This window comes from Polypterus senegalus, chromosome 15 (genome assembly GCF_016835505.1).
Source record: "Polypterus senegalus isolate Bchr_013 chromosome 15, ASM1683550v1, whole genome shotgun sequence".
In the NCBI taxonomy this organism is placed as follows: Eukaryota; Metazoa; Chordata; class Cladistia; order Polypteriformes; family Polypteridae; genus Polypterus; species Polypterus senegalus.
The window spans coordinates 110,465,230-110,492,647 of record NC_053168.1 but is presented as its reverse complement, the minus strand read 5'-3'; the positions used below and the strand labels follow the sequence as shown (position 1 = coordinate 110,492,647).

The 27,418-nt window shown below is 40.1% G+C and overlaps 1 protein-coding gene across 1 annotated transcript in view; it reads right to left on the bottom strand.

The window, feature by feature from the left end:
* LOC120515516 (molybdenum cofactor sulfurase-like) overlaps window positions 1-26,098 on the bottom strand; it is a 265,356-nt gene extending 239,258 nt beyond the window's left edge. Inside the window, exons 1-3 of the mRNA XM_039736577.1 lie at window positions 25,846-26,098; window positions 18,912-18,918; window positions 18,145-18,795 (exon numbers count right to left, since the gene is read on the bottom strand). Of these exons, the coding sequence (XP_039592511.1) occupies window positions 18,145-18,795; window positions 18,912-18,918; window positions 25,846-26,098 (911 nt within the window). The remainder of the gene's footprint in view (window positions 1-18,144; window positions 18,796-18,911; window positions 18,919-25,845) is intronic.
* Between the last annotated feature and the right edge of the window lie 1,320 nt (window positions 26,099-27,418).

Below are 27,418 nucleotides of genomic sequence, written 5' to 3'. Positions count from 1 at the left end.
ATAGACATGGTAATGGGGATTGGAATGATAAAGGAAATGTGTACCTGAACAATGTAAAGTAAGTCTAAAATACCTACACAATAACTATAATCGTAATAAACGAACAATAAAACAGCAGAGAAGCCTGTAGTTATCAGTAGGGAGACGTGAATCCCGTGGCGAAGCTAGGAAGGGAATGTAGAGACCGGAGCGACGGACGGTCTTATATAGTCAGGTATCCAACAATGTGGGAGCTGCAGGCTATGGACGTATATATGTACGTAATTAGGATTCAGTTAGCGTTGGGAACCCGCGTACCAAATTTCTTGAAGATGGGCCCATAAGTAACAAAGACTGTTGAAAACTTCAATATGGCGGCCGACAGTGGCATCATACCACCGAAATAAAAGTACATACATTGGTTTCGGTTAGTGCAGGGAAGCCGCCTACCAAATTTCGAGAAGATGGGGCCATAAATAAGAAAGTTCAACATGGCGGACGTTGTTGACCGTTATAACCATTGCGCGTAGAATTTCGAAATGAAATCTGCTTAACTTTTGTAAGTAAGCTGTAAGGAATGAGCCTGCCAAATTTCAGCATTCTACCTACACGGGAAGTTGGAGAATTAATGACGTTGGAAAGTTCAATATGGCGGCTGACAGTGGCGTCATACCACCGAAATAAGTACGTACATTGGTTTCGGTTAGCTCAGGGAAGCCACCTACCAAATTTCGTGAAGATGGGGCCGTAAATAAGAAAGTTCAATATCGGGAAGTTGGAGAATTAGTGACGTTGGAAAGTTCAATATGGCGGCCGACAGTGGTGTCATACCAACGAAATAAGTACGGACATCAGTTTCCGTTAAAAGTTCAATATGGTGGCCGACAGTGGCATCATACCACCGAAATAAGTACCAAATTTCTGCCTTCTACCTACATGGGAGGTTGGAGAATTAGTGATGTTGGAAAGTTCAATATGGTGGCTGACAGTGGCGTCATACCACCGAAATAAGTACGTACATTGGTTTCGGTTAGCTCAGGGAAGCCACCTACCAAATTTTGTGAAGATGGGGCCAAGAATAAGAAAGTTCAATATTGCGGACGTTGTTGACCGTTATGACCGTTATGCGTAGAATTTCGAAATGAAACCTGCTGAACTTTTGTATGTAAGCTGTAAGGAATGGGCCTCCCAAATTTCAGCCTTCTACCTACACGGGAAGTTGGAGAATTAGTGACGCTTTGAAAATTCAATATGGCGGCCGACAGTGGCGCATACCACCGAAATAAGTACGTACATCGGTTTTGGTTAGCGCAGGGAAGCCACCTACCAAATTTCGTGAAGAAGGGTCAGCCTTCTACCTACACGGGAAGTTGGAAAATTGGTGACGTTGGAAAGTTCAATATGGCGGCCAACAGTGGCATCATACCATCGGAATAATTAAGTACATCAGTTTTGGTTAGCGCAGGGAAGCCGCCTACCAAATTTTGTGAAGATGTGACCATAAATAAGAAAGTTCAACATGGCTGACGTTGTCGACCGTTATGACCGTTACGTGTAGAATTTCGAAATGAAACCTGCTTAACTTTTGTAAGTAAGCTGTAAGGAATAAGCCTGCCAAATTTCAGCTTTCTACCTACATGGGAAGTTGGAGAATTAGTGATGAGTCAGTGAGTGAGTGAGTGAGTCAGTCAGTCAGTCAGTCGGTGAGTCAGTCAGTGAGTGCTTTGTCTTTTATTAGTATAGATAAAAGCGCACTTATTTTGTTATACTTCTACCTTTTGTGAAATTGCTTATTTGATATTTGGACTTGACACATGCAATGCAGTCTTGATACATTATACACTTCATGTCAAAATTTTGTCATTAGTACTATAAAATGAAAAAAGTATTTCCTGCCATCCTACATTTACATAGATTGTTGTAGACATGGAACACACATGAAATGTACGTGTTCCAAATAACGATATCTTATTTACCCTCCACAACTCCAGGCACCTCACAACCAGATAAACAGACTTGAGCTGGGAGAACTTTTTGTCTGACTTGAGCTGTAGTGGTGGTGAAGGGGGGTGTTGTGGGACAGCAGGCTGCTTGTGCTGGTCAATACATTTGCAAAACAAAAGACACTAATGGAGAGGTGCGAAGAAATTTATGGTGACCTGGGATAACAAGTTTTTTTTAGGTTTCAGGGATTCTAATGTTAAGAGATGGAAAGAGTCTGGCACAGTTATAAATCTGCCTACAGCAGACTGTCCAGAAAAGCTACAAGAAGAAGACGAGTTATGGAGGTCACCAGGAGACCTCTGAGAAATCTAAAGGAGTTATAAGCTACAGTGGCCTGGACTGGAGACTGTGCAAACAACAACTGTTACCCGGGTGCTTCACCAGTCATAGCTTTATGGGAGAGTGGCAAAGACAAAAAAAAATGCACACGGCATCTTGGCTAGAGTTATGACAGAAGGGGCACTCTGAAGTCAACTGAAAGAAGGTCATGGGCTCTGATTAGACCACAACTGAGTTTTTTGCCATCATCATACTAAACGTCAACTTTAAACACTGCACAGTATCAAAAACATACAATCCCACAATGAGACATTGTTGTTGGTAGCATCATGCTGTGTGGATGCTCCTCTGCAGCAGGCCCTGGCAGGCTTATGAGGATTAAATGAATGCAGCAAAGAAACAAGAAAATCCTGGAGGAAAAATGATTCTGTCTGTAACAATAAGGCAACAATGACTTAAATCAACAGTGTGATGTCTTGGAGTGACCAAGTCCTGGTCTCAATCTGACTGAGAATAGATTTGCAAAAGGCTGTTCACTTATGATGTCCATGCAGTCTGACAGAATTTGAACAGATTAACAAATAGGTGTAGGGGTTGGTGAAATTCTGGGGTGTTAAGATTTTGATGGATGAGTGCTAAAGGTTAAATTGTTCTTCTAACCATGCAGAGATCTGGACTTACTGTATATTTTATTTAGCCCATGTTTACTTATTTTTATCTAGTTCCTTAGCTTATATGACAAATAATGCAGCAGCGATGTTAAGAATCTTAAGTCTCTTTCTGTTGTTTGTACTAACAAAAGCTGATTATGAAAGCTTCTTTCAAAATTTACCATCCCATTAAAAAGACACTTGAGAGATCGGTTCTGACGTACAGTATGTGTGAACTTATAAAAGCAACCTGCTCAATGCAACGAGCCCGCACAGCTTTGGAGCTGAAGCAGGGCCCTAACAGGGCGTTGGACATTTGTGTGTGTCTAGCAATAAACCCTTATTTCAGACACATGAATGCTTAAAGTGTTTCATTTATTTTTCACAAAGGTAACCATTTTATATGCCTCTACACAGGAATGAGCAAAAATACCAACATTCAGATGTGCAAAGCTGATAGAGAGAGACCTGTGCACAGAGAGTCAAGGCAGTCATGGCTGCCAAAGGTGCATCTACTAAAAATACTGACTTGCTGGGGTTGATTTTCTTATTCAATCAATTCCTTTGTGTTTTATATTTGTAATTAATTTAGACCACATGGTAGACATTTGCTTTCACTTTGACATTAAAGCTGATTAGTGTCAAAAAATCCAAATTAAATCCTCTGTGAGTCAATGTTGTTTTATAATAAAATGGAAAAACTTCCAAAGGGGTGGATACTTTTTATAACGAGTGTGCTGTTAACTCGATTAGGGACACTAAATTGGCCAGGGGTGAGTGTGCACAACTGTATTTATCTAAAAATGGCATCCCTCTGACAGGCCTTTTACCTGCAATTCTCTCATTACTGCTGGTATGGCCTCCCCCTTTAGGCGATTTTGTCCTGGAAAAAGTGCATTCAGAAAATGAGTGGATGGCTGTGTGGGCATGGAGATGTGTTGATGGATGGATGGAGGGATGGATTTAATGTATCTGGAGTGTACTCCAGTTGCTCATGTCATAAAGAATAAACTCTTACAAATCAGTATTTAAAAAATTCCCCAAAAATTTCATGTCACTTAAAAATAATGATGCAGTCTTCTAACAGCTGCTTTCAGCAATGATGAACTGCGACTTCTTGCTACTAATTAAATACATGAATGAGATAAATGACATTAATGTGCTGTAAATAAAAAGCACTATGATGACTCCATGAGAAAACTGACAAAGGAAATATTAAATAATCTCATTTTATTGAAAGGTACGTTGTTCTGCACATCCCATAATAATCTCAGTTATGACTGACGAGAATGTGAAGATGACCAATTGTACGACCTAAAAGAGCACTGATAAACCTGATTTTGGAAAACAGTGCCTAACTCTTCCCTTGTTAAGGTGTGTTAAGTTTATTGAGACTTACAACAAAGATGTTAGTATATGTGTATTTACATGCGAATGAACTCATCTCACTATATTTATCATGCCAAACAATTTAAAGAAAGAAGACATTGCTTGGCACAGGTCATATCACAATTTGGATTAAAGTAACTGCAATGAACTTCTAAAGAAATCATTGACATAAAGATAAGAGTTCAGTACATGGCATGTACAAGTGCTTGTCTTAAACCATTTCGAATTAACGAGTGACGCTTAATGAAGTGCAAAACTCCGTTAGAAACTCATGGTACACAAATTAAAAAAAGTATATTACTGTGACACATAAAGTGAGAGATAACTATTTAGACTTGGATGAAAGACATTAAAGAATGTTACAATTAAGCTCATATATTTTTTAAATAAAGCACACATTCTCAAAGATGCACAGATGAGGTTTATTTGAAACTGACCGCAGTGTGACTGTGCGTGAAGGTTGTGTGCATGACTTGGCCCTGTCACGGACTGACTCACTGCCCGGGGTCGCTTCCTGCCTTGTGCCCACTGCATTAAGGAAGTTTGCATGTGAGAATTAAAGGAATACTCCCCCTAAGAATGATATTCTTTATATATTACCTACCCTATATAGTGATTTCTGAGAAGAAAAATGTTAATCTCATGTTTTCATGCAGAACAGACAAAGTTTCTGTTTAAATAGGCATTAAGGTGACCAATCCTAGATAACTGAAAACAGTATCAAAACATCCATGAAAGAAAATTCACATTACTTGTGTCACATAATCCACATTTAAATCAAATCAAGTCAAATGTTATTTGTCACACACAAATTATGCATACAGTACATCAGGCAGTGGAATGCTTAGTTGCTGAACTCTTATGACTGCCCCTTGAGATGACTACAAGGGACAATAACAATACACAACTTTATACATTCAAAAACTATTAATAGAATTATAAATCTCTCTATTATATAAAAAAATCCTGCGACGCAACAAGACTTTTTGGAAGATTTTTTCAAGTCCCGTGAGATGAGACTTTGGCCATGAGATTTTTTCAAGTCACATCCTCCTCTCAACCATTTTCAACCACGCACATGGTCCTCAAACCTCTCATTCGTGTGAATGCTTTTGACAGACCAGTTCCTGCTCTCTTGGCTCTTATACATTTTAACGTTTTCCTCACTTTAAGTTCACAATTAAAGATCTATTATGTCCAAATCTTATTAAAGAATTTCATCATGAAGGGTTATCAGCATAAAAAATGAGTACACGGGCAACCCTAGGACTGAGAAACAATGAAGTCAAACAAATTAACAGCAAAAATGACGATCGGTTACACGGCAAATTGGTTAAATGTGAATCAATAGACTATATGAAGTCAACAGAACCACAAAGAGGCTAGTGCATAACGCAGGCATGGGGATTGGCGAGTGAAGTGAGCAGGGGGAAAAGCCCCCTAGTATGTAATAAAAAAGAATAACTAATAAATAAAAACAATCAATAAATAATACTAATAACTAAATAGATGACTTAAATAACATAATATATGTGACTTAACAATGGGGTATATCAAGTACTTCTGGACACTGCGTTTGGACTGGGACAGAAGCTCCTCCTCAGTCTCTGTGATCTTAACTTTAGGCAGCCATAGCATTTACCTGACTACAACACAGAAGAAAAGCCGTTGTTGGAATGACTGGTGTCACAGATTATTTTCTTTGCCCTGGTTCGACATCACTTTGTGTAGATATCCTTGATGTTATTGAGTGCACACCCAACGATACGTTCTGCTGACCTTACCACTCCATGAAGAGTGTTGCTGTTGTGCTGCATGCAGCTTCCAAACCAAATGGTGATACTCCTGTTAGTATACTTTTGATGGTGGATGAACAGAAGGTCTTTTTTATCACTGACTGAAGTGATATAGACATTGCTGTGAATTCTTCACCAAGTTGTCGATCTGCGTGGATTAGGTCAGATTCTCCGTGATGTGGATGCTGAGGTATCTGAAACTGTCCACCCTCTCTGTCTGAGTACTCTTAATACTAGGGTAAGTGCCTCTGCTGTTTCCTCCGAAAGTCATCCACTTGTACGATCACAATTTCCAAGCACATATAATTTACTAAAATACTGTTAAATAAATTACTTCGAGAAAAAAACTCTTTTGAACAAAACAGAACATGATCAGATACGGTCGAGCATTTGAATTGAAGATCTGCCTTCTTGCCTTTCTGATTCCAGCCTAGTAACAGCTTATTCATCGGCTAACACTGTGTTTCACATGATATCAACAAATATGTGCACTAAGAAATGTATAGATGTAAGGATTAAAAGCAAAAAAAGAATTGAAAAGTAAAAACATTATCAACGAGTTAATATGCTTTGTACTTGTGTCCATCAAAAAGCAAAAAGTCAGTTCACCAAACAGTTCCACTGAATTCTGCTAAATAATCCCAAGGTATTCTATCTGTGGACAGAGAGTTTTAAAAAATATAAAAAAGCTCTCTTTAAAGCTCGGTCACAATACTATTCTACAATAATAGACAGCAATAATAAAAATCCTCGGGTACTGTTTAGAACAATTGCTAAATTAACAAATGGGAATTCAGATCTACAGTGCAAAATACCAAAAGATATTAGCAGTACAGACTTTATGAACTTCTTCAATGAGAAAATTAAAAATATAAGATCCCAGATCTCAGCATCACAGTACAAACCAAATACTAGCTTAGCAGACCCTGCCGCACATTGCATTCAGCACTTTAGTAATTTTAATCCTGTAACTGAGTAGGAAGTCTTAACTTTAATTTCTAAAATGAAGCCCACTACTTGTTCCCTAGATCCAGTGCCAACAAAACTAGTAAAAAGTGCAATGGATGTTCTTGCAGCGCCTATTCTAAACATTATCAATAGTTCATTATTGCATGGTACAGTACCTGATGCACTAAAAGTGTCAGTCATTAAACCATTACTTAAAAAGTCAGACCTAGACCCACACATACTAAATAATTATAGGCCTATTTCAAATTTACCCTTACTCTGTAAAATACTACGAAAAGTAGTCACCAATCAGCTTCAGTCACACCTTACATTAAAATTTATTTGAGAAATTCCAGTCTGGTTTCACACTGGTCATAGTACAGAAACGGCACTAACACGGGTTGTAAATGACATTCTGATATCCTCTGATGAAGGAAACTCCACTGTAATTATGTTGTTAGACTTAAGTGCAGCATTGACCATTCTATTTTACTGCACAGGCTAGAAAACGATGTTGGGCTTACAGGCAGTGTGCTCGCTTGGTTTAGTTCTTATTTATCAAATCGATTCCAATATGTACAGAAATGTGCTGACAGTACTCCATCATTATACACAGAAGTGAGATATGGTGTCCCGCAGGGCTCAGTACTGGGACCTTTACTGTTTCACTTTACATGCTTCCACTGGGATCTATCATTAGGAAACATAATGTTCATTTTCACTCGTATGCAGATGGCACCCAGTTATACCTTTCATTTAGATCAAATGAGGTTTCTCCAATGTTGTCTTTAATTAGCTGTGTTAGTGAATTAAAGGAGAGGATGGATGAGAACTACTTGTCTTTAAATACAGATAAAACAGAGATGTTAATTGTTGAAGGGAATGACGCTGATCACAATATTCTGTCATCATTTAACTCAGTTGGAAACCATTAATTTTACTGAATCAGCCCGCAATCTAGGAGTTATCTTTGACTCTAGCATGTCATTTAAAGCGCATATTACAAAGTTGTCCAAATCATGTTTCTTCCATCTTAAAAATGTTGGGAAATTAAGGCACTTTCTAAATAAACAGGATTCTGAGAAATTAATTCATGCATTTATTTCTAGTAGGATTGACTACTGCAATGCGGTGTTCACTGGATGTTCAAACTGTTCTCTATACAGCCTCCAGTTAATCCAAAATGCTGCTGCAAGAATTATTACAAGAACAAGAAAATATGAACACATAACTCCAGTTCTTAAATCTTTACACTGGCTCCCGGTTAAGTTTAGGGCAGATTCCAAAATCCTCCTTTTAACATATAAAGCATTAAATGGCCAAGGTCCGGCTTACTTGTCTGAACTTATCATGACTTACAAACCAGAGCGCACATTAAGATCTCAAGATGCTGGTCTGCTTATGATTCCAAGGATTAATAAAATAACAGTGGGAGGTCGAGCTTTTAGTTACAGGGCCCCTAAACTGTGGAATGGTCAGCCTGGTGCTATAAGAGATGCCCCTTCTGTCTCAGCTTTTAAATCCCGGCTGAAGACTCACTACTTCAGTTTAGCATATCCTGACTAGAGCTGCTGATTAACTGTACAGACTGCATCTCTGTTGTTAGTCATTAGCACTAAAACATAAGTAACATGATAGTTATAACTGGATGCTAACCCTCACCAATTCTGTTTCTCTTCTTGGTACTCAAATGTGGCATTCTGTGCCACGGCCCACCTGCCAAGTTATTTTGCCTGCCTAAGGTAAAGTCATCCTTGATGGAGGATCGAAGGAATTGTGGGATTTCATCGGATTAGTGCTATTTCAACTGTGGAATGGCCAAATGGGGGGTGGCAGCTTAATGGATGAGGTCTCCAGGACTCAAATCCAAATTCTGCTCTGTACTTCTAAAATTTTTATTTTTATACTGTATTGAGGATTTGTTCTGTTCTGTTTATTGTACTGTGTTGTATTGACCCCCATATTTTTGACTCCCACTGCACACCCAACCTACCTGGAAAGTGGTCTCTCTTTGAACTGCCTTTCCCAAGGTTTCTTCCATTTTTTCCCTTCAAGGGTTTTTTTGGGGAGTTTTTCTGGTGTTCTTAGAGAGCCAAGGCTGGGGGGCTGTCAAGAGGCAGGGCCTGTTAAAGCTCATTGCAGCACTTCTTGTGTGATTTTGGGCTATACAAACAATAAATTGTATTGCATTGTTTTTGGGGTGGCACGGTGGCACAGTGGGTAGCGCTGCTGCCTCGCAATTTGAGAGACCTGGGTTTGATTCTCAGGTCCTCCCTGTGTGGAGTTTGCATGTTCTTTCCGTGTCTGCATGGGTTTCCGCCGGGTACTCCGGTTTCCTCCCCATAGTACAAAGACATGCAGGTTAGGTGCATTGGTGATCCTAAATTGTCCCTAGTGTGTGTGTGTGCACCCTGCAGTGGGCTGGTGTCCTGCCCAGCGTTTATTTCCTGCCTTGCGCCCTGTGTTGGCTGGGATTGGCTTCAGCAGACCCCCTTGACCCTGTAGTTAGGATATATGGATGGATGAATGTATTGTATTGTATTTGAATAAAAATCTAACAACCTGAGCCACGTCTACTGCACTGCAATCACTAGCGCCTGAGGAGCTCTGTTACATCTTATTGGAGGAGTGTGAAATAATGATGGATAAAAGAAAGATGGAAAAGTTTCAGAGCTGGCCTGCCTCTAAATAACAAGGAATGCTCAACCAATTTCAAAAAAGTTGGATGAACACATCTCATGGAGAGGCACGGCACACTCGGGTATTGTGGCATTTTGTGTATTGTGGAAAACGAGTTTAAACTTCTTATTGAAGTTGTTCTTTTAATGTTGGACAGATTTTATCTGATATGATGAGACATTTATGTGAATAAGCCACTCTGTAAAATTCAGCACATTCCAATTAAAACTAAAATGTGTGACCTAGACATAGTAATATTGACTGTCAGAATTCATTCAAGTTACTGCTTAGGGAGTTACATTTCTTCTGTGTTACATTTCAGCCAGGAGTCTTCCCTAATGGGGATTCAAATTCTTGTCTAATATCTGTTTAGTTCATCCTTTATTTATATGCATGTTACTTTTGTTGATTATGTGCATTATTATTTGTTATTGATTTTGACCTGCGGTGGGCTAGCGCCCTGCCCAGGGTTTGTTTCCTGCCTTGAACCCTGTGTTGGCTGGGATCGGCTCCTGCAGATCCCCGTGACCCTGTAGTTAGGAGATAGCGGGTTGGATAATGGATGGATGGATTGATTGATTTTAAGGACATGTGTTACATTCCAAGTGTTTCGTTGGTTGCACCCCAAGAGACACCACCTGCCAATCACAGTCAGGACCTGACCTCTGCCCTATAAATCCACTGTTCCTGGCAGTTTATTGCGCTTGGCAGTTTGGTAAAAGTATCTTAGTATAGTGCTGTGCTTTTGTGACTCTTTGGATTTTTACCTTATTGCTCTGTTTTTGATCATTCTTTGAATTTCTGTATAGGGCCTTGTTTGCATGGATTGCCTTTTATGTTACAGGAAAATCCTTTTTTGCCTTCTGTGCTCCTATAGAACTTCACTTTTGTGGAGCAGCATTTTTTGTGAAGAATAAATCTTTTTCATTTACAAAGACTCCGCGTTTGCCCTTATTACTAGCTGGGGTTTGACAGTGATATCCATCTCTACTGGGAATTTTATGGAAGTGTTTTGGGATTAATGAGTTTTGGGACTCCTAGTTCATAACACTTTGCAAACAGGGACTCGGCAATAGAAATGATCTGCTCTGCTGCCAACAGTCTAATGAGTCTTAGGAAATCCCAGAACTCAGAAGAAAACACCATTTAAAATGCAGAAGTTTTTTAGCTTATTTGTGAGCAACAACTACTTGTAGTGTTCCCCAAAATTACAATTGCACTTTAGCTATACTTGACAATGCCTATCATGAGATGTGATGAAGAAAGGAATTGTCCAAAGCTGTCTGCTATATAATTAAACACTAAGGTCTGTGTGACCAGTACCTAAGAGCAATCTGATTGGTCAGTTTGGCTTTGGTGTGATTGGTCAGTTTGGCATTGGGGACATGAAGAAAGAGGAAATACGAGTCTGAGACGCAGAAAGTATACAAGCGGAAAGGATGTGATTGAGAGAGGCATCTAGAAGATAATGAAAAGCAGGCTGTACAAGAACAAGCTCGACAGAGAGAGCGCCGGTGAGGAGAAGTTCAACACACACGAATACAGAGGAAAAGCGCTGTAGGTGATTGCAGGGCAAGTGATAGAAAACATTATTGAATTATTCTACTGCCTGTCTGTGACAAGTACATTAGTTAGTCCTTTACAAAAAATGAATTTCAGTCTACTATGACTAAAGAGCACTTAAATTCTTTATGCATATTGTCTCTAGAAAATGACATTGCAAGGAAGCTCACATATCAATGTGTCGTTAAAACAACACAGAAAAATGAGTATTTTTGAGGGATGACTGGGAGTTTGGCCAGGCCAGGACACCCTCAAGATGGAAGGACGGGTTAGACAGCTTACACAAAGCTTGTCTAGATGGCAGCAACCCCAGGCTCAGATCACTGCATGAGTACCCACAAGGCAGGCCAGGTATTGTAGCCCCAGGAGACAGTCTTGCTGGGTCCTGTGGATGCCACCAGGGGGAGCTGTGGGATTTGGGAGTCCCAGCTCCATAAGGTTCCAAGCTCACCCAGAAGTGCTTCAGAGCTGCAGCATCATATCACCAGAAGCCCTCCTGGGGATTGGATAAAAGGAGCTGCCTGATTCACATCAAGGAGCCAATCGGAGGAGAGAAGATGAAGCTTACTGGAGGAAGACTGGAGGTGGGAGGAGAGAGAGAGAGAAGAGAAAGAAGTACTCTGTACTTTTTATTATTGTACTTGGTGCTTACTGTGACTGTGCTGTGCAGGTGGGAAACTTGGGAAATGTTTCCAAAATCAAAATAAAGTCAGTGTTGTGCTTTAGAACTGGTGTCTGGATCTATCTGTGTCAGGTTTAAGGAGCTGGTGCGCCCTCTGCAGTCCCCAATGTCTAAAATTAAATATTATATTGACTTTGATTTTATTTCATAATCCTATGATGTAACATCAGCGTATATAATATTTTCCTAATTTTCCCCATATCCCCATAATTTGAAAATTAAAAGGCCTTGGAAACTTATATTCACATCAGTGAATCCAGCAAAGCGATTTTAATCATATTCTGAGATGTAGCAGCTATATATTAAAAAACATTAAGGTGATCTGTTATGAAACAACCCTATTGAAGAAGATAGCAGTGACTGCCCAGACCCCATTGCTGGTTTTAAAGAGGCCCCATTAACAGTTTAAGCTTTAGGGCCACTGTTTCATAGATGACTATTCTATTAGAAACTTTGTTATCTCTGTTCTGCATGAAAATATGAGATTAACATTTTTTTCTCAGCCATTGCCACAAACTACATGAGGAAAGAAACACACAAGAATATCATTTTGGAGTGGCGTATTCCTTTAAAACACACATCCCATGTAATAGATAACTGAAGTCATCTGCTTACGCTGTGTGTTTCTTGTTCACTGTAAATAAAAATCCGTGTTCAAGAAAACTGCTCCCTGAAGCAACTGTAAATCAAGCATTGCACCAAGAAGTCAGCGAAACTGCAGAGAAAATTGCTTCATTTGTTATTTGTTTTGTAAAACAGCATGCTAGAGGAGCTTGGTTGCTGGAGATAACTGACATTTAAAATGCATAACGACACCATTCACCCTGATATCTAGATGGTACCATCAGAGACACCACTGGCCATGAAGCTTCACATACAAGCTACTAATAAATTAAAAAATAAATGTGAAAAACATCTCTTAATATGGGGATGTGAAAAGCAAATCTGCTATATGTTTAATTTTTATTAAGGCTATACTAAAATTAAACATATCTGTATTGTTCAATATTTCTGCTTTGTCTTTTTGTTTTTTACTGTAGTTGTCGAGTATTGTTTAAAAACAAGTTAGTTCAACTTTAGAAATCTAAATATTGTTGCATTATTGTTTTGCACTTTTTCTATTTTGTGCAGCCATTTAGTGTATCATTTGTTTAAGCAAATACTTGCATGTGAGTTCTGTGAACATCTGCATTTAGCAAAAGTTGCTTAGCTTTAAAAATGGTCATTTAGGCCCAGCTAAGCCCTTCTTAGTGTTCTTTTGCTTTTTTGGGGTCTCCTGAAGATGGTGTGCATTGTACTACATGGCACGTCCTCTTATGATTAGAGTTGTCATAACTCTGTTCATAGTTGTCATTAATTCAGCTCCCTCCCTTCCTAGCCCTGCTGCACTCCTTTTCCTGGATGCTGAAAAGGCTTTTGATTGCATGAATTGGCAGATTTTTTGGAAAGTCATGGACAGAATAGGCTTTGGTTCAAATCTTATAAATCAGGTTAAAACTCTTTACTCCTCCTCCTCTGCAGTTCTCTTGTCTACTTCAAATATCTCACTTTCCTTCTCCATTAGCAGGGGAACTAGGCAAGGCTGCCCTTTGTCTCCTTTACTCTTCAAATTATCTCTTGATCCGCCTGCAATTGCCATCCATAATTCCCAGATCCTGACTCATATTACAATTTCAAATACCAGTCATATAATATCCTTATATGCTGACGACATCCTCCTCTACCCAGGTAATGCCCCGACTGACATTCCTTGCATGTTTCAAAGCCCTGTCCGATTACAAATTTAATTGGTCTAAATCATCTCTTTTTCCCCTAAATGATATGTGCTGTCAATTCTCCCTACCATTTGTCATCCCTGTATCTAGCAGTATAAGATATTTGGGAGTTGATATTACTGCCTCAATCTTAGACATATCCTCTAATAATTATCTCCGCATCTTTGCTCATGCGAAAGCTTCCATAAATACCTGGTCCAAACTCACCCTCTCTTTTCAATCTCGTTTGCCCATTATCAAAATGTGAATATTGTACCCCACTTCAACTTCATTAACTCCATGCTGCCACTTCCACCTCCTACTAAATATTGGTCCGAAGGTTCCTCTGGAATTGCAAGATACCAGACCTTAAACATTCAACCTCGGTTTGAGGTAAATTGAGTGCAGGTGAAGCACTGCCTGATCCTGAACTATACCATTGGGCTTTCAACCTCTGTCCTATTTTGTCATGGCTGTGTTCCAATATCCCCCTCCATGATTCCCTATAGAATCCTCCCTTGCTTTCCCATCTTTCACTTCAAGGTGCCCTGTTCGCCCCCATGAAGTCTAAAGCCACTATAGTTGCCTTGAGACGTACGTTACCATACGCCATCAGCATCTGGCATTGTGTGGAAAAGTTACCTGCACACTCTGCAAAATGACACTCCCTCTGTCCTGTATTTCATAACCCTGCTCTTTCAATAGGCGGCCGGCCCCGTGTATTTCTTCCTTGGCAGTGTGGAATTAGTATGCTGGAAGATCTGTTTAATAGTTCAGGGCTTATGACGTTCCAGTTTATTACTATCCACATATTCACTGAATTTGCTTCTGCTTGTTGTGCACTGCATTCATTTCCATATGTAGTGTAGATTTATGTTATAAGCTGCTTGGGAATATACATCTGAGATTCAAATTTGTGAAATCTAAAGTGTCGCCTGGGAGTCTTACATAGTGTCACACATGTATGCTTGGGAGATAAATTTAGGACTCATCAACCAGTAATACCATCCGGGGCTGTGGGTTGTTGACCCTGTCACCTAATGCCTATTTTCTCATACTATCTTCAGATTGGGGAGTAATGTCACTTCTGGTCCCCACTCACCTGGACACACCTCATAACTGGAGCTGCCGCCATTATGGAGTCAGTCAACATTAAGACTCACATCTGGAAAGTCGTTCTTCATGACACTTAAACTCACTTTGTTGTTTTACTTTCACCCAAGAGTTTATGAAATCTCTTAACACTGGTACTGTCAAGTGTATAGGGACTTCATACAGACATCTTTTCTAAAAGTAGGGTGACACACGTTCGCTTTGGGGTCATATTCAAAGCTCAGACCAGTTAAGCCAGGCATGTCCAAAGTGCAGCCCGAGATTGGATTTTATATGGCCAGCGCCTTTTGTCTCAAAATGTATTATTTTTGGCCCGCATGCACAAACAGAATAAATACTGTAAATCAAAGCAATTCAACATGCAGTTTCTCATTTGAACTCATGGTGGCAGCACTTTATAACAGAGTCTGCCAACTGCCATAAAACCTCAAACAGAAAAGATTGAATGATGGACCAATCACAGCTCTCTCTGGACGCGTGATGCTGTAGGGTTTGGGAGGGTTTAACACTGAGGGTTCTGCAGGTGTACGCTGCCAGTCTGAAGGTACACTGTATGGCTATATAAAATTTGCTGTGACCCTACAACTACCATGGCTACTTCAAGTAAAGAAAGGAAAGTTGATAATGAAGGATGCCACTTCCAAAGAAAGTTGGAAGTTACAATATTTTTTGACTGAAAACCGAAACAACTGTGTCTAATTTGCCACGAGACTGTTGCTTTATATAAGGAATATAATGTGAAGAGACGCTACGAGACAAACCATGCTAGTGCATATGACAAGCTATCAGAGATTGACCGTGCTGAAAATGTGAAGCAACTTGAGGAGAGCTTAGCCACCTGGCACCGGTTCTCTACGTGGGCCCATGAGTCAAATGAAAACATCACCAAAGCTAGTTATGAAGTGGATATGTTAATTGCTAAAAATGGAAAACCTTTTACAGAAGGCGAGTTTGTTAAGGACTGTGTCATGAAAATAACAGAACACATTTGCCCTGAAAAGAAGAAAGACTTTGCCTACATTTGCCTCGTTCGTAACAGTGTGGCACTGCAATGCAAGAACTGTTAGATATTGAGTGGATAGCAGACTTGGCTTTTTTGGTTGACATAACAAAACATCTGAATGCACTGAACGTTAGCCTTTAAGGACAAAACGCAGTAGTGAGCCAACTATATTCACACATAAAGGCCTTTAAAATGAAATTGCAACTTTTTCAGAGACACTTGTCTCAAATGAAGCCCTGCACTACACATTTCCCAGCTTTGCAGGATGTCATGGTTGGTAATATGGGTGTGCAAACAAAGAGGTATGCAGTAATCATTGCATCTCTTGCTAGCGAGTTCAACAACCATTTTCGAGATTTTGCCACAATTGAAAAGGACTTGTTGCTATTTTCTTCTCCCTTCAGTGTGGACCCTGATGAGGCTCCAGCTCACCTACAGCTAGCGCTGATTGAGCTTCAGTGTGACAGTGAGGGCCGCAGCCAACAGCAGCAGCTTTTTTTATTTTAAAACAATGTAATTGGGGCTGTTGGCCCTCGGACACTTTCACATTATCAAATCTGGCCCTCCTTGAAAAACGATTGGACACCTCTGAGTTAAGCAGTTACAACCTAAACAGACACGGGGTGCTGTTGCTAATAACATCTCCAAATGCAGTCATAGTTCAGAGGGCCACCAGCTAGAGGACGAGTGGCTTCACTTCCTCTCTGACCCAGAAAACACCACCCTTTCCAGGAGACCGCTATAGAACCTCACTAGCCACCAGAAATGGCCATTTATTGTTGGACCTGTGCATGAAAAAGACAGAACTCTTCCTCAAAAGTGCCGTTCTCACTTGAGAAACCTTTTATTTGAGCACAGTAGAAGCCATTATTTTGCACCCGTTCGGCCCTATTTATTTTTCTAATTCCATCATTAAATAGAGTAACCAGGCTGATAAGATTAACTATTTTGCATTTATTTTACAAAAGGAACAAACCAACATTGCTTTGAGAATTGTCTCATTCTGTTTCTATATTCATTTTCTAACCTTTATGTGCAACTTGTGATCATGAAGAGCCAAAAAACCTGCACTTGTAGGATTGAATGAAAGGTTGACACTCATTGTGTCCAGTCGCCCACAACTGCACTCACTCAAGTTTTGTAAATTTAAAGCTACCACTTAATCCAATGTGGTAGAGTGAGATCTAGCATATACATTGATGAATATTTTGTATGTCTTTATTTGTAAGCTAGACAAAGCAGAGCTTTCATTTTGGCCTAACCAACCATTCCCACCCTCTCCCCAGTGTTTATGATGGACTCCAGATGTGAAAGCATGTATCTAACCCATTTGGCAGGCCATAAACTGCCTGGAGAAGCTGTGCTTGAGTTACTCCATTGGTGAATGGCCCAGGAAGGTGTCTTAGTCAGGAGTTACACAGGGACAATAGAGAGGCTTGTAAAGGCATTCTCTGTCTGCCATGTTGCATTCTGATGAAAGAAGACCAGATGATAATCTGATAGCCTGGGCCTGTGTAGATGATGAGCTGACCAGGAAGAATCGAATGCAACTATAAGTTATTGTGCCATATGAGGTGACACATCCTGAAAATACACACATAGCATTATCAGGTTGTGTATTCTTTGTTTACAAAGCCCCATTCTATTTGTTGTTTGGCACTAGTTGTAATAAAACGCAATAAATAGTTAAAAGTATTGCTATTTCTCCTACCTGGTTTTTCACACTGCTTTAATTGCCTGAAGTTATAGATAAAAAATGGAAGTGCTGAGGAACTGAAATGTTGTATCTGACCACAGAGTGGTAAGTGTATGGGATTGGAGGCTTTTTGGTGAAGTCTACATAATAAAGAATATGAAGGGGAACATAGGGCCACCATAGGACCCTACACAACAAAACATCCAACCTACATTTTTGGGTGTGATAGGAAAATCTGAGTTCCTGAAGAAAAGCCTATGGAGGTACAAGGAGATCACAGAAACTTCACAGAGGCAGTACTCTGGCCAAGACTGAAACTTTACACTCTGGGGTGGTGAGGCATGAGCACTCACCCCTGAGCCTCCCCTCTGTCTCGTATTAGAGACAAATTTCAATTCTGACCCCAGGTGATGTACAATCAGCCTGTGCTGATCATCATTCCAATCGGCGTGTTATAAACATCATGGAAGTCTTATTTGTGGTGTCTTATCAATTCTAAATTGAGCAAATGCAATCCTCACGTCCAAGATTACAATTATTGCACCTCCAGCTTTCTTTGTTTACTTTATTTGTTAAGTTATTTTTCAAAAATCTCAATATCTAGATTACCTGTCAGACAGCGATGGCTTTGGAATGAAGAAGTCCTCTTTTGGCAGGTATGCAGCTGCTGTTCCTCCTCCAAAGTAACTCTTCTTCAGAATTTTACCACAGTTATTGTGAACTAGCAAAGCTCCCAATCCAGAAGGAAAGCCAAAGATTTTGTAAAAGGAAATTGTAACAAAGTCTGCAGGGTAAGCCCGGAGGTCCAGGTGTGAACAGCTAACAAATGATGCTGCGTCCAGAAGGGTAAACCATTGGCCTGGAGTTCTACTGAAGGGGTGCAGTTTTTGAGCCTGGAGAGCATGAATGTAATTCAAAGGATATTTAGTCCCTGAGAAATTACTTTGAGCGGGGTAGCACAAGAGGTGAGGGGTCCTGCAGTCTTCTTCATCATTTATCATGCTCTGTGAATCCTGCTCCAAATACCAAACATCTTTTGGATTAACTGGCAAGACAGATACTCCCATTTGAGACAGCAGTCCTCGGATGCCGATAACTGAGGTGTGATTGTCTGTTAAATAACAAAACAGACTCCCAGGTCCATCATTGCCGGTGGGAATCCAGGGAAAGCTTTCAGCTACCAGCTTAATAGCAGCAGTACACCCAGAGGTGAAAATGACTGTATATTCTTCAGGACTGACGCTGAAGTGTTGCAATATCCTAAAACCAAAATGAAAAAAACAAAACATTACTATTTTTTCTAGGTGTAAAAAAGTGGTAGTAGAATTTTATTTTCCTAATATTTGGCTTTTTCTTCTTATCTGTGTTGTACTCACCATTGTGCTGGAGAAGAACACATAAAACCAAGCTTTTTAATCTCAGGGCTAAAATGAATAGCCATTCTACTAATTCAGAACTTTAATCCTTAACTACTCGCACCATTTCTCATCTCATAAATAATCGCGCGGTGTACTTTATGCACCAGTTTTAAAATGGCTATTTATATGCACACTGTGAGGTTGTAAAATATTGTAATTTAAAATTGTGCCTGTTTTTAATGTAATTTAATACCATATTACAGAATAGTATGACACAGACTACGACTATCTGAAAATAAACCTAATCCACTTCTCCAGTCGTCATTCGTCACCAGTCACACTTTTATCCTCTGCAGGATTAGCGCATGTGTCACATTTCACTTCAGTCGTTAAGTGTTCTTTGCAGACAAAGTCATTGCAAGAAGAACATCTCATCATTGTCATACATACGTAAATACCCATACAGAGTACCAAATGGACCACATGGAACTTGCGACTGTGCATTCATTCATAAAACCGGCTGGGGGCACACTGAAGTGAAACCACTTGTAGTGAATCAAGCTGAGGACAGGTGGCGGATAATGCCGGTATGTTCAAGTAAAAGGACTTTGGATAAAAGTAACTGAGATTGGTGTACAAAACACACCAGCGTGAGTAGTTAAGGGTTAAAAAAGTCTAGTTGAGATTTAACTGAAACCTACAGTTGTCTATCAAAGCTTGCTCATAGCAATTATACTGTTATATCCACAATAAGTCTGAAAAAACAAAGTTATCTGAGTAGCAAATCCCTGGGTGGCATATTATTAAAGGGCCATCCCTCCAGAATAATAAGGAAAGTAAGTTAAAGCATGAGGTCTTTGATCACAATGGCTGGAATAATGAACGTGAAGAATCCTCATGAAGAGAGCAGACGTGAAAATACACAGAACGGACAATGCACTATAGAGTACAAAGCAAATGCAGTCAGCGTGAGATAACCCACGACCATCTCCGACTTGATTTACTGTAGACTTGTCCTGACATATTATTTGTGTCACCAGCTGCAAATGAAGAGAGAAAGTGAAATAAGAAGAGTGGGGAAGGAACCATCACGGATTTTGGGATAAATGCAAAAAGCAGGAAATTGGCTAGACAAAAAGCATGTAACTCAAGAAATGAAAGCAATGCTGTGTTTTTCCATCCATCTGTTCATCAGATGTTACCAGGGGTCATTGGATGTTTCAGGTCTTTCAACATCATACACCTTTGCCCAGGCAACTGAGCCGGAGTAGATCACATCCCAACTTGTGTTCCAGCAGCATTTAGCCCATGGATCACCCCTCCTGATCTACACTCTCCACAGCCTCTGTGATGGTACTGATGAGTTTCCTCTGGGCAATGCCAAATACGGTGTAGACTCTGCAGAGTAAGCCACCAGCAAAACCCCTCCACACAACTTTGATGGGCTCAGAGTGAGTCTTCCAGCCTTACCTCAGGCACTGCTCCATTAGCCCCTTCTACTTGGCCCACTTCCACTTATTCTCCTTCTCAATGCTGTCCTCCCAGAGGACCGCCAGCTTGATTAAGGCAACCCGCTTTGAAGGCACTGAAAAAAGGACCACAATCTGTGCGGCCTCAGTGAAGTTGTTGCCCTGTGTTTGGGAAGCTTCAGCTGCCTTCCCAGGTTTACTGCATCACTTTTGTCAACAGATAAACACATGAGCCTTCCTTCAATGTAGTGGGAAAAGGTAGCTTTCAGTGTGTGAGAGGACGATACCAGCTAATATCTAACTGTCATTATTCTTTTTGTTTTTATTGTAATGTGGTACATGTTGATTAGTACAGGATTCTGCACATCTGAAAATAATAAATCGGATAACTAAGCCAACATACAGTATATGGGCCAAGACTTATCATTTGGTCCAAATACAATAGAAAACAAAACTAGATAAAAATATAGAACATTGAAATAATTAATTAATTGCCCTGTCTTACAAAGGCGTCTGTTTACCCAAAAACGGACTTCTCAGGAGCCTAAAGTCCTTAGCACTGCACCGGGGATGAATTTCCAAGACTCGATTGGTTTTATTTTCAAGAGGGGCCCCTGAGGCCTGTGACCAGTGGCTGAAAAAATTAAAATAAGTAAAAACAAAATGACTGCAAAGAAAAGAAACTGGATGGGTGCCGATGCCAACCCCAAAAAAAGGTCCCAGATGTGCTCCAAATGCCCAAGTGTGAAATAACATTGACTAAAATATCACTGTTTTTTTATTTTAAGAACGCAACAGCAAGTAAATGTTAAGTTCTAAATGCTGCAAGAGACTAGCGAATAAGTTCAGTTAGGGAACATCTGTGTCTGTAAAACTGCTTTACACATGCAGTTGAATGAGAACAGAAAAATGATCAGATTGTTACAGTGGGCTGCAGGTGTGGAAGGGCGAATCGGTTAACCTGGTGTTGTTCTGACATTTACATGTGGAAGGAGCTTAAATAACAAGCCACTGATTAGCGTCTTCACTGTTGGTGAAGGAAGTCACAAACACGGCCAAAGGGTGTGTGAGTCCTCTAAAAGCCCCCTAAAGCCAGCCAGAAGCTTCACTGACCTGTCCAGCAGAGTGTCACTTTACCCCAGTTAGGTCCCAAATACTACCTGCCGGCTTTAGCCAAAGCATGCCCTTAAAATGGTGTCGTAAACATGTTAAAAATTCAAAATAAATGGAAGAGCCCACAATATAGCAAAAGGGAGAGAAGAACCATTAAGCTCTGGCTTGTATAGAGATAAGTTTCATGGGAATCTTTATAAAATAATAATAAAAAAATATTAATATTAATATCACAATCACAATTTGTGACATTTATGACAATATTTACAAAATGATCATTTATAAATGTTTGCCTCTACTGAGTATTTATTTATTTGTCACTTTAAGGGACAATTTTCAAAGAAGGCTTGACGGTACTCATCATAATTGAAGTATAATTGACATTCATATTTTCTTTGATATGCTCCTAATCAGAAGAATTCCAGAATAAACATTTCACAAATTTATTCCACCTGTTTTTAGATCTAAAAGGTAGTGACAATGTCTTCTGAAACGCCACTGAAGAATGAAGTAATTGCACAGATGGATGAGTCAGGGTGTCTGGGAACATTTGTAAGTACCTGTTATTAGTTGGAGAACTGATGCTTCGGTGAAGCTTCTTAAATGTTGGAATAATTATTGAGCAGAAGGTTATTAATAAACTGGCAGGGATGATAAAACAAAGAACAGCTTCACTAAAAATGTATTTTAAATTCCCTGCTTATCTCGTACTTTCTGTTGCTTACTGCTGGTCCATTTATAAAAAATAGAAATCTAAGAATGCTACACTTTGTATAATGCAGACAAATCAACCCCGGGAAAAAAAATTGTCCATCCCTCCACTTGCTAAACTCAGTTATTTCGGTTTTAGTGTCACTGGGGCCTAAAGCCTATTCAGGCAACACCAGGCATAAGGCAGAAACCCACCCTCGATAAGCACAACCACATTGAATTCATACTGAATCAGTATAAGGGCGGCCATTCAATCAAACACACTTCTTTGGGATGTGAAAAGGAAACTGGAATACACAGTCAAAAGCCGTGAAGACACAGGAATAAGAGACACCTCATAGGTAGTGAAAGGCCCGAGATCCTCAATCCTACAAATATCAAATAGATTAAACATTGTGTTTCTAAATATTTTTAAAAAATCGCAATACAGTTCAAGTTCATTTATTTCTATATAGTACCTTTCTTTTGGCAGACATGCTTTCAGCATTGCAAAAATTTTACATTTATTTTTTACACTAATGTTTATATAGATGCATTCACATATAATGCAGGAAACACCAATCTCAGTTGAGTCTTTCTGTCTCTCTTTCTGCCACATGAAGCAACCAGGCCCCCAGTGGACCAATTTTGTTGAAATGTGTTACGCGTATTCTTCAAGGAAATTTTCTGGGAAGGGAAAACTCAATTATGTAAGCATATATAAAACTAATATTATCTGTCATGTTTTAGTCAGCATTTCCTCCTGGCCGCTGTTCACAGTTGTGTTTTGTGTCTGTATTGTTGTATTTTGTATTGTATATTTGTATTAATGTTTGTTTTATTTATAATGTACCTTTTTCTCACCACCAGGAACAGCCCTCCACCCTATTTAAGGGAGGGCCTCCCATAGATCCTGGAGGTTCATTGATGGATTATTTATTTAATGAATTTGAAGAACTGCACTATTTACGCTGGGAGAGGAGTGTTATTGTGCCCTTGTCTTTGCTGTTGGTACCTTGCTCAGATTTTTTAACCTTGCTCTGTTTTAGACTTCGCCTCTGGATTTCTTATTGGGATTGTGTTTATTGTTATTTTTGAGCCTCTGCTCCAATTTATGTCTATCAATTTTGGCTATTGTATCGGGACTTTGTTTGATGTGGATCACCTTTTATTTAATAAAGATTTGTCTTGGCCCTTTGGGTTTCTAGCCAGGGTTTTTAACAGTGTTTTCTCTCCAACTAGTGGACAACTTTTGAAAGTATTTTGTACCTGTGCTTTCGGGACACCCGAGATCACAACATCTGCAGATTATTATTGTAAGGAACCACAGTTATCAGCTTGCAGCTAAACTCTGTTTGAACTCACTTATTTCAGTTGGTTTTCAATTTTCATAGGTTGATATTTACAGTGATTTTATGCTAGTATTGGTTATTTTGTATTGACAGATATTTTTCATTTGCTAATTATTAGGTACAACTCTATTGGGTATACTTTCAAAAATGCTATATTTAAGAAAATGTAACAATTAGACACAGACCCTCCAACACTAACACATCAATCAATGCCATTTTCACATCACTTGAATTGGAATCTGCTGTGTATGAAAATCATTGAGCCGGTACAAGCCTCTTTGTGCTTTGTATTAATTCCATTGTAAAGTGCTGTTAAAAAGCACATATTTAATGTAGTCTACTAACACAATAAATTGCATTCTGTTATCATTATTTTTTCAGAGTATGACTTATTGTTACAAAAATATTTAATAAATAACTGACTCTTAGATGAAATAAATGAAAAAAAATGATAAAGCTTTCAAACCTTATTCTTAGTCACCAAAATGTTTCATCATATGTGTCTTTTCCAACTTATTGTATATTGTAATGAAAAAGATTGCCATTGCATAAACAAAAACTTAAGTTAAGAAAAGAGCTCCACACTATCTATCTATCTATCTATCTATCTATCTATCTATCTATCTATCTATCATTTATTATATAGTGCCTTCATATTATCTATCTATCTATCTATCTATCTATCTATCTATCTGTATATTATATCCATATTGTGAGATAATCAGCCCGGACACAAACAGACTGACACCAGCAGTTCTTAAAAACACACGCGTTTATTAGAATTTGTCCCCAAAGTCCTAATCCCGCACACACACAGTGCTCCCAGCACCAAACACCCTTACATGGGCCTTTAAACGTCCATCAGCCACCTTTCTTTGTCTTGTCACTGGAGCTTCGTCCACCTCCAGCTCCCGATTCTAGCTCTCTGACTGTAGAAAGGCGGCCCGCTTTATAGTCGCCTGGATGTGCTCCAGGTGCTCGCTGACGTTCTTCCAGCAGCACTTCCCGGTGTGGTGGAAGTGCCGCATTAGCACCCGGAAGCATTCCAGGCATTGCTGGAAGGTTCTTCCTCCTCCTTCCCAGGTGTGGCGGAAGTGTCAATCTCCCAGGCTTTATGAGGCTTGGGGCTCCCCCTGGCGGTATGCGCGGGCTCCCACAGGTTTCAGCCTCCCTGCTGCTTCCCCGTGGTTCCCTTGCTATCCAGGGCGGTTACCTCCTTGTGGCCCGGGGAACGTATAGATCTCCTTCAAGGCATCCTGGCTGGGTCTGCCCCCCAGCCTCCTGCCACAATATATTTACAATAACCAGTAGGGGGCGCCATTGAGCCCCTGACACAAAAATGCCCAACACAGTCCTTGGTTCTAATAAAGGTATTATTATTACACACCATATCTTCAGCCAATATTTTCACAATCCCTAGACAAGTTGGATCTCTCTCCTCTCTTTCTGCCCTTCTGTTGAGTGTCTCCTGCTGCCTTCTGACTCTGACTCGTCGAGGTGAGGCAGTCGGCCCATTTTAAGCCAGCTCGGGGAATGGATTCCGGTACCATAGTGTGTACTATTGAAAACACTTCCAGGTCACGTGGAAGTCAAAGAGGTTTTTCCTCAACAATGCCCTCTAAAGATACCCAGGGACCGTGACTGGGCTGCACTTCTGGACTCCAACTCCCATGTATCCCTGCGGGTGTCCAAACTGGGATGCCTCAAGAGGACCGCTGCCACCTGTCGTGTGGAGGATGGAACTGCTCCTGGCCACTGGTCTCTGCTGGTCCATTTCTTATATTCCCCTGACCAGGCAAGAAGTCGTTCTCTTGTCCAGCTGGAATGCCAGCCTTTCCTCCATGGCACTTACAATATATACACTGTATAAAATATGAATACAGAATACAATATACACTACCAGTCAAAAGTCTGAACACACTCATGTGGTATAGAAGGTCCACAGCTTAACAGTCAGGAACCCGTTTTAATTAATAAATAAATAATTGGCTGTCTCGATCTCGGTGGGTGTGTGCGCTCATGCAGCTCTGGGAGGTTGGTCAGATAATTGGGCGAGACACAGCTGCACATGAGAGTGCGGCCTGTCTCAATTGCTTCATCTGCTTCCTGCGGTGTGTGATTGGGATATAAGGCATATAAGGAAGAGCTGATATGAAAAAGGAGAGAATCGTGCAGGTGCAGGTGAATGAAAGAGAGAGAAGGCAGGCAGCCGGGTGGAAGTTCCTCTAGGGAGCATGCGGCCGACACCCAGGGACTGAAGGAAGTCACTTCAGCTGAGTGACCAAGGGGCTGGAGTGACTGAGGCTCTTCTCAGTTGGATCGACTCACCACATAAGGCTGGAGAGCGGCAGTGCAGCTGCAGGGGAACTTGAAGGCTTAGTGAGGCATCTGTAAGGGCTATGGACCGCAGAGACATGAGCCTGGCAGTTAGATTTGGAAGCTTGGCATAGCACCAGGATGGAGCCACAGAAGGCTTCAGGGGTCCAAGCCTAGGAGCAGCACAGAAGGTTGGCTGAACTGCTGAGTAATCGCCTCCTTGGCTGCAAAAGCCTGTACTAGGTGAAGGTAAGAAGACGTCCATTTTCATAGGAGTGCACCAGGGCTGATGTTTTTATGGACAGCTTTATGGACTCTGTTTTTAACCTTCATGTTTTTAATGGATTTATTTATTGGGACTGTTTTTACCCTCCACCGTCATTCATTTCTAAGGATTATTTATTGTATGAACATTTTTGACCACTGTAGTATTTATTGGGACACTGTCTGATTTTAAATTGTTTTAATAAAAACACTTTTATACTTTTATGCATCTAGCACTTACTTTGTGTGTTGTGATCTCATCTCCTCGGGTATGTTATCGGCGGTAGTGGGTTCAAGAGGCCCTGGAAAGACCTGGTAGCGTTCGTCTGACCTGCACCATCACAACCCAGGAATTTTCCTTTTTTATCAAGATAACATTAAATTGATGTAAAAGTATATCTAAGACATTTCTGTTATTTCTAATGGCTACTACTGCTTGAAGCAACCGCAAAGTCCCATTTTCAGCAGCCTTTCCTTCAGCGTCCTAATGTAAAGTCCTTTAGCTTATCCTTAGTTTGTCATGTACTGTATAAACGCTAACTGGTTGTTGGAGAAAGCCTTGCCTGTCTTTAGACACATTAAGAAAGGCCCCCAGGACACCTTCACAAGGTTTTCTTTTGCAACGTATTGCAAACAAAACATAATTCATATGAGCTACTTTCCAGAGGAAAAGTCCAAAAATAAATTAATTCTGCAGTAATGGCTGGGCATTTCCTTGTAATCCTAATGCTTGAGATGTCCATTATCGCATTTCTTTCCCACTTGTCAGTAATGGGGGTTGCACTTTGTTTAATGTAATATACTGCAGCCTGACACAGAAGCTTTTTTCCGACAGACCAATACAAGATACCCAATAACAGTTTTTAGATATGGTCTGAGTTACTTTACTCGGCTTATAAATTAAGTGCTTTAAAACTTAAAATCACCTTGGAACAAATCATTCTGTGCAAATGGCACCCCTTAATGTTATCTTTCTTGATGGAGCGCAAGAGCTCAGCTACACACCACCACTGCCTGCACATATTAGATTGCTGTGTACAAATACTATCTCCTTTGCTAATGTTATTTTCTGCTTTTCCAAATGTGCTTGTGTGAATCAAGCATATTTTCTGTGACAAATATAGGATATAAAAAAAAGCTGTTTCCCCACTTCACTTTCAATTTGTTATGATGCATTTTTATGTAGCCTTTTAGTTCTAGAGATGTCTCCTGAAAATACTCAATATTATATGCAAGGGCCATGTTGGAGGTTGCTTAGACAGCTTCTGATGTTTTCAAGATTATAGTAGACAGGCTTGTCGAGACATCTTTTTAAGGTGAC